This window comes from Crocuta crocuta, unplaced genomic scaffold (assembly GCF_008692635.1).
Source record: "Crocuta crocuta isolate KB4526 unplaced genomic scaffold, BGI_CrCroc_1.0 scaffold113, whole genome shotgun sequence".
Classification (NCBI taxonomy): Eukaryota; Metazoa; Chordata; class Mammalia; order Carnivora; family Hyaenidae; genus Crocuta; species Crocuta crocuta.
Genome location: NW_027530368.1, coordinates 2004075 through 2012635, shown reverse-complemented (window position 1 = coordinate 2012635; position 8561 = coordinate 2004075). Strand labels below are relative to the sequence as shown.

Genomic DNA, 8561 nt, shown 5'->3' with positions numbered 1-8561 from the left:
ATCCATTCTGCTACCCTATGTCTTTTGATTGGAGCATTCAGCCCATTTACATTCAGTGTTATTATTGAAATATATGTGTTTAGAGTCATTGTGTCGTTTGTGGGATTCATGCTTGTGGTGGTGTCTCTAGCATCTTGCATTCCTTGCAACATTTCCCTCAGAGAGTTTCCCCTCCGGATTTTGTAGGGCTGGTTTAGTGGTGTCAAATTCTTTCAATTTTTGTTTATTTGGAAAGACTTTTATCTCTCCTTCTATTCTGAATGACAGGCTTACTGGATGAAGGATTCTTGGCTACATATTTTTTCCGTTCATCACATTGAAGATCTCCTGCCATTCCTTTCTGGCCTGCCAAATTTCATTAGATAGGTCTGTCACCACTCTGATAGGTTTCCCTTTGTATGTTCGGGCCCTTTTCTCCCTAGCTGCTTTCAAAATTCTCTCTTTGTCCTTATATTTTGCCAGTTTCACTGTGCTATGTCATGCAGAAGATCGATTTAGGTTAACGTCTGAGGGGAGTTCTCTGTGCCTCTTGAATGTCAGCGTCTCCTTCCCTCCCCAGGTTGGGGAAGTTCTCTGTTATAATTTGTTCCAGGACACCTTCAGCACCTTTCCCTCTCTCTTCCTCTTCTGGAATTCCTATGATACGGATATTGTTCCGTTTGATTGTATCGCTGAGCTCTCGAACTCTTCTTTCGTGTTCCTGGATCAGTTTATGTCTCTTTTTCTCAGTTTCTTCTTTTTCTATAATTGTGTCTTCTAAATCACTTATTCTCTTTTCTTCCTCTTCAATCCGTGCATTGGATGCTCCAGTTTATTATGTATCTCATTTATCGCATTTTTTATTTCATCATAACTATTTTTAAGCTCCATAGTGTTTGTGGCCATAGTTTCTCTGATGTCCTCTGTGCTTTTTTCAAGCCGAGCGATTAATTTTATGATTATTGTTTTAAATTCTTGCTCAGTTATGTTGCTTATATCTGTTTTGAGCAGTTCTTTAGCTGTCATTTCTTCCTGGAATTTCTTTGGAGGGGAGTTCTTCCATTTCGTCATTTTGTTAAAAACTTGTTGTACACACGTACCCTGCGAGTTCTGCTGTATTAGAGAAGGCTCTTTGGACTGTTCAGGGCCTGTCTGTCCTGGAAGTGTTATTTGGATGGTATCTCTTGGTTTGTCTTGTTGAGCATTTGGTTATTTTGTTTCCCTACTCATAAGTATTTGGGACTCTCCGCCATGTGTAGTTTGGCTTGTTTCTTGAGGCAGCCCTCAAAATGTTTGAAGAACATTTTGAAACAGTCTTCTAATTGATTGAAGAAGGGTCTTTTCTTCCTTCCTCCTTTCCTTTCTTCAGAGTTTCACCAGGGGAAGCAAACTCCACTCCTCGTCAGTGCCCTCTTGCCTCCCACACTGAGTCACAGCTTGGTGGCTGCATCTCCCCTCTGGGTTTTGCGAGGCCTGAAAGCCAAGCCCTGGCCCTGTCGGCTGCAGCGCGGGGTCAGGATTGCTGGAGGCCCTATAAATTCTTTACTCAAACCATATACTTGCTCTATTTCTTAGATGTTCAGTTGCTTTCCTGACTTTATTGTTTTCATATGTAGTTGCCTTTGCCTAAAATGCCTTTCTCTTTCCATCTCAATGTGTATTCTAATACCCAAATCAGTTGTTACTTTATTCTAGACTTTTTTCGTGATTCTCCAAGCTAGAGGTAGTTTCTCCTCCTTTGAGTACATATACGTCTTTTCTGTCTTTCTCTTATGCTGTAATTCTTTCATTTTGTATGACATCTGTTTTTGTATATTTTTAAACTCCAATTTGGATTAAGAGTTTCTAAACACATTTCTGAATGGTCTTTTTATTTTTTTCTAAAATACCAGTAACAGTGCCCTTCACATATTAGATGCTTGAGAGGTATTTTAAAATATTTTTTGTCAACATCCAGATCTGGATACTCTGTTAATTTACCTCTCTTAGGTTCTAGTGGTGCTGCTGCTGCTTCAGAGCCCTCAGCTCGACTACAAGACATAAAGATTGAACGTCTACCAGACACTAAAGCCATTAAACAGAAAGAGGAGGTCTATAGTGAGAAGACAGTGCCTAAGGAAGCCTGGACAGAAGAACAAGAATCCTTGCAGATAGATATTGCAGGTAATGGGATTGGGGCAGGGGGCTTAGGGATGGGGGGAGTACAAGGCCAAGTGACAGAGAATGAGAGAGACAGAGAGCCTGTGTCTGGGTGTTTCCATTTTATCCTGATGGTAATATTGCCTCATGATTTAAATAGAGATCATTTTTCTTTTTCTTTCTTTCTTTTTAATTTGCTTTCTCATGCAGATCACTTCAGTGCTACTTTATGTAGGTATATGTATTGATTTGTAAAATAATTGTTACCACTGGGAAAAGATATTGTGAATATAGAAACCAGATTACAAACAAATACTTTAAGGCTGATAGTAATAGAAGTAAAGGAACATGTCTCATTACTGAAATAAGGGAAAACCTAAAATCTGAAGGCATTCCAGAAGACTATGACAAAGACAGAAAGAGCCTCAGTAAACATTTAAAAAATTATGGTAAAAAAGAACCAAGATCAGATTTATTTATGATTACCCATGGCCCCCTACTTCTTTTTTTTTTTTTTTTAATTTGTTTAAATTCAAGTTAGTTAACATACAGTGTTGGTTTCAGGCGTAGAACCCAGTGACTCCTCACTTCCACATAATACCTAATGTTCATCCCAACAAGTGCCTTCCTTAATGCCTCTCACCTATTAGCCCACCCCACTCCCATATCCCCTCAAGCAACCCTCAGTTTGTTCTCTGTTTAAGAGTCTCTTAGGGTTTGCCTTCCTCTTTTTTATCTTAATTTTTTACCCATAAAAAATATGTTCTTCTGACATAAAAGACCATATAGAACATAAGTTCTTCATAGATTTTGGATGCTGACTTTTATCCAATAGGTCATTTGCAAATATCATTTCCTAGTTCATTGGGTGCCTTTTAGTTTTTCTGATTCCTTTGCCGTGCAGAAACTTTTTATCTTGATTAGGTCTCAGTAGTTCATGTTTGCTTTTGTTTCCCTTGCTTCGGGAGACATGTCAAATAAGTTGCTGTGTCCGAGGTCAGTGAGGCTGTTTCTTGTTTTCTCCTGTAGGGTTTTGATGGCTTTCTATCGTACATTTAGGTCTTCTATCCATTTTGAGTTTATTTTTGTGTATGGTATAAGAAAGTGGTCCAGGTTCATTCTTCTGCATCCAGTTTTCCCAAAACCATTTGCTAAAGAGATTGTATTTTTTTCATTGGATATTCTTTCCTGCTTTGTCAAAAATTAGTTGGCCATACATTTGTGGGCCCATTTTCGGGTTCTCTATCCTGTTCCATTGATCTATGTGTCTGTTTTTGATGATTACAGCTTTGTAATATAGGCTAAAGTCTGGAATTGTGATGCCTCCAGCTTTGGTTTTCAACTTTACTTTGACTCTTCAGGGTCTTTTCTTGTTCCATACAATTTTTAGAATTGTTTGTTCTAGCTCTGAAGGATGCTAGTGTTATTTTGATAGGGATTGCATTGAATGTGTTGATTGCTTTGGGTACTATCAACATTTTAACAGTATTTATTCCTCCAATCCATGAGCTTGGAATGTTTTTCCCTTTCTTTATGTCTTCTTCAGTTTTTTTCATAAGCTTTCTAAGTTATAGTATTTAAAATATAAAAGTTACTTCTAAAAGAGTTAATATCAATCCATAAAATATCCAAAATATGTAGAAAAATGGTAAGAGTAACAGGAGAGTAAAGGGAGGAAAAAAAAGTAAGTTTGTAATAAAAGAAAAAATATTATAAAATAGAGAATGGAAGACATATAAGACAGTATAGACATTTATGGGATAAATTGATTTTAAAAAATCTTCTCAAATTAGGTTTAAAAACAGAGTTCCATGCTATATAGCAGACAATTGAAAATAAAGGAAAACTAAAGATATATTTAAAAGAAATATGAAGACATAATATTAATATAGACCACACCCCAATTGTTGCAGATTGAATTAAGGACAAATATTTTTTTAATATAATTTATTATCAAGTTGGCTGATATACAGTGTATTCAGTGTGCTGTTGGTTTTGAGGGTGGATTCCCATGATTCATCACTTACATACAGCGCCCAGTGCTCATCCCAACCAGTGCCCTCCTCAGTGCCTATCACCTGTTTTCCCCTCTCCACTGTGCCCCCATCAACCATCAGTTCTCTGTATTTAAGAGTCTCTTATGGTTTGCTTCCCTCCCTCTCTTAAGGAGGAATATTTTTATACTGATTTGCGGTCCACAAAGAGGCTATTCCACATAACTCTTTAACCATGAATTAGCATAAAAATGTATGTAAAATGAAAAGATGCTTAACTAGGGAGAAGGAATTTTGCTTGGAGAAATGGACAATACAGAATAGTAGTAGAGAAGTTGAATATACATGCTTAGCTCATGAGAGATCATAGAAATGAAATTATTTATAAAAAGCATAGTTGAAAATACATCCTGGAATAATACAAATAATGAGGTTGATCATAGATATGTATAAATGTTTATATGCTTTAAAAAACACTTTAAAACTTTTCAAATGCCAATAGAACCTTTGCAGAGATCTTTATTGATATATAATCCACACACTATGCAGTTCACCCATTTAAACTGTATAATTCAATGGTTTTTACCCTATTAGGTATGTGCAGCCGTCAACACCGTGGATTTTAGATTGTTTTCATCACCTCAGGAACAAATCCTGTACCCTTAGCTTTCATACCTCTACCTCCTCAACACCTCCTCAGCACCACTAATCTACTTTGTCTCTGTAGATTTTTCTATTCTGGACCTTAATACGATAATTAGCTAATATGGAATCATGCAGAACTTAGCATGATATTTTTAAAAGGTTCATATAGGGGCTTCTGGGTGGCTCAGTTGGTTAAGCGTCCTACTTCGGCTCAGGTCATGATCTCACAGTTCGTGGGTTCGAGCCCTGCGTCAGACTCTCTGCTGACAGCTAGCTCAGAGCCTGTCTTCGGATTCTGTATCTCCCTCTCTCCCTCTGACCCTCCCCCGCGCACGCTGTCTCTATCTCTCTCTCTCAAAAATAAATAAAACATTAAAAATAAAAATAAAAGGTTCATATAAGTTATAAAATATATCAATACTTTATCCATTTTAGTGGCTGAGGAATATTCCATTTTATGTATATGCCACATTTTGTTTGTTCATTTGCCCATTGATGGATAATTTGGGTTGTTTCTACCCTTTGGCAATTATGAATAATCCTTCTGTACAAATATTTATGTACAAGTTTTTGTATGGACGTATGTTTTCATTTCTCTTGAGTGTATACCTAGGAATAGAATGGCTGGGTCATGTGATAACTTTATATTTAATCATTTAAGGAATTCTCAAACTGTTTGCCAAAGTTGCTGCATTGTTTTACATTCCCACTAGTAATGTATGAATATTCCAGTTTCTCAACAATGACACTTATTATCTCACTTTTTGATTGTACCCATTCTAGTCGGTATAAACTGGTATCTCATTTTGCTTTTGATTTGCATTTCTTTCATGTCTAATGATGTTGAATATCTTTTGTGTGCTTATTGGCCAGTTGTACATTTTCCTTAGAGATATAATAATTCAGGAGTTGATGTGGTTTTCATTTGGGTTATTTCTCCTTTTATTGAGTTATAAGATTTATTTGTGTATTTCAGATACATTTTTTCTATCAAAATTTTGATTTGCAAACATGTTCTCCCACTTTGTGGGTTGTCTTTTCACTTTTTCGATGATATCCCTTAAAGTGGCAAAGTTTTGAATTTTGATGAAGTCTGTCTCTTTTGTTTTTTGTTGCTCACGTTCTTGGTGTCATACCAACAATCCTTTGCCAAATCCAAGCTCATGGAGATTTGTGTCTATGTTTTCTTCTAAAGGTTTTATAGTTTTGGTTTAATTTTTATGTCTTTGATCCATTTTGAGCTAATTTTTGTATATGGTGTGAGATAAGGGTCCAGCTTCATTCTCTTCCATGTGGCTCTAGAGTTGTCCCAGCACCCTTTGTTAAAAAGACTTCGTTTTTCTTCATAAAATGGGCTTGGCACCCTTATCAAAAATCAGTCGACCATAGATAGCCTGGATTTATGTCTGGGCTCTCTATTCTATTCGACTGATCTTTAGGTCTCTCCCTGTGTCAGTTCCACACTGTGGTGATAACTATAACTTTGTAGCTGAAATTGGGAAGTGTTAGTCCTCTAACTTTGTCTTACTTTACAGAATTGTGTTGGCTATTTTATTCCATGTGAATTTTAGAATCAGCTTGGCATTTCTATAAAGAAATCAGCTAGAATTCTGGTATGGATTGTGTTAAATCTGTGATCATTTTGGGAACTATTGCCTTTTAAACAATATTAAGCCTTCCATTCTGTGAAAATGGGATATTTCTCATTTCTTTAGATTTTCTTTAATTTCTGTCCACAACATTTTATAGCTTTCAGAATAGGAGTTTGCACTTTTTCATTAAATTTATTCCTAAATATTTTAATTTTGTTTGATGCTATTATCAATAGAATGATTTAATTTCTTTTTTGTTAGTTGTTGAGAGAGCGAGCATGCACTAGTGGGGGGGGGGCAGAGAGAGAGGAGAACAGAGGATCCAAAGTGGGTTCTGCACTGACAACAGCAAGCCTAATGAGGGGCTCAGACTCATAAACCGTGAGATTATGACCTGAGCTGAAGTCAGATGCTCAACTGACTGAACCACCCACGTGCCCCTAGTAGTGCTAATACAAATTTTTTTATATATTCCGTAGGACTTTCTAGATGCAAGACTATGTCATCTGTAAATGTAGTTTTACTTCTTCCTTTGCAATCTGCATGTCCTTCTCCCCCCACCTTCACCCTCACTTCTAATTACCCTAGCTAGTATCTCCAGTACAATGTTAAATAGAAGCGGCAAGGGTAGACATCTTTGTATATTCCTGTCTAAGGGCAGACATCCTGTCTTTGAATATTGAATATGATTTTAGATGTGGGTTTTTCATAGGTGCTCTTTATCAGATTGAGGAAATTTCCCTCTATTCCTAGTTTGTTAAGCGTTTTTATCAAGAAAGGGGTTAGATTTTGTCAAATGCTTTTTCTCTGTTCTTTGAGATGAACACGTGAGTTTTGCTTTTTATTCTTTTGATATTTGGATGTTGAACCAACCTTGTATTTGTGGGATAAATCTCACTTGGTGAAGGTGTATTAATATTTTTTATATGTTGCTAGATGTTAGTTTGCTGGTATTTTGTGGAGGCTTTTTGTGTCTATATTGATAAGAGATATTGGTCTGTAGTTTTCTTTTGATGTCTTTTTTGGGTTTTGTTATTACGGTAACACTAGCCTCATAAAATGAATTGGGAAGGGTTCCCTTCTCATTATTTTTTGGAATAACTTGTGAAAAATTAGTGTTAAAACTTTAAATGTTTTGTAGGATTCAAGGGTAAAGCCATCTGGTCCTGGACTTTATTTTTGTAGGTAATTTTTTTAAATTACTAACTCAGACACTTCAGTTGCTTTCAGTATGTTCAAATTGTCTATTACTTCTTGAGTCATTTTTAGTGGTTTGATTTCTAGGAATGGAATTTGTCCATTTCGTTTTAAGTTATCTAATTTGTTGGCATACATAGTTCATAGTATTCCTTTATAATCCTTTTTATTTCTTCAAATAAAGTATATTTATTAGCAACAGATTGGTAGTAAAGTTTTTTTCTTTCATTTTTGATGTGAGTCTTCTCAAAATTTTTTCTTGTTTAATCTAGCTAAAGTTTGTCTATTTTGTTTATCTTTTTTTGTTGTTGATCTTTTGTTAAATTTTTTTTTTTTAATGTTTTATTTATTTCTAGGAGAGAGAGAGACAGCGTGAGCAGGGGAGGGTCAGAGAGAGAGGGAGTCACAGACTGAAACAGGCTCCAGGCTCTGAGCTGGCAGTCAGCACAGAGCCCGACGCGGGGCTCGAACCCACAAACTGCGAGATCATGACCTAAGCGAAAGTCAGACGCTTAACCGACTAAGCCACCCAGGCGCCCCATGTTGTTGTTGATCTTTTGTGAGAACCAACCTTTGGTTTCAATTATTTTTTTTCCTTTTTTATTCTCTCTTTGATTAGTTTCCATTATGATTTTTATAATTTTCTTCTTTCTATTGCTTGCTTTAGTTTTAATTTGCTCTTTTTCCAATGCTTACAGTGGAAGGTTAGGGTTTTTTACTTGAGATCTTTCTACTTTCTTGATACAGGCACTTAGAACTGTAAATTTTCCTCCTAAGATGTAGGAGGAAAGTCTGTTGTCATTTATTAAAAGTATTTTCCTTTTTTTAGATCCCATTTTATTTTTTGTATTTTATTTATTTATCTTTTTTTTTTTTTAATTCAAGTTACTTAACGTACAGCCTAATATTGGTTTCATGAGTAGAGGCCAGTGATTCATCACTTCTATATAACACCCAGTGCTTATCACGTGCCCTCCTTTTCCCTCCTTAATGCCCATCACCCATTTAGCCCCCC

The 8561-nt window shown here is 36.1% G+C and overlaps 1 protein-coding gene and 1 pseudogene across 2 annotated transcripts in view; one reads left to right on the top strand and one right to left on the bottom strand.

The window, feature by feature from the left end:
• LOC144233505 (aurora kinase A pseudogene) overlaps nucleotides 1-1429 on the bottom strand; it is a 5355-nt pseudogene extending 3926 nt beyond the window's left edge.
• Nucleotides 1-8561, top strand: part of ALMS1 (ALMS1 centrosome and basal body associated protein) — a 193603-nt gene that overhangs the window by 135501 nt on the left and 49541 nt on the right. The window contains exon 14 of one of the 2 annotated variants that reach the window (XM_077766283.1): nucleotides 1969-2142. The exons of the other annotated variant lie outside the window; for it this stretch is intronic. Coding sequence (XP_077622409.1) covers nucleotides 1969-2142 — 174 coding nt within the window. The remainder of the gene's footprint in view (nucleotides 1-1968; nucleotides 2143-8561) is intronic. 2 annotated transcript variants of the gene reach the window in all.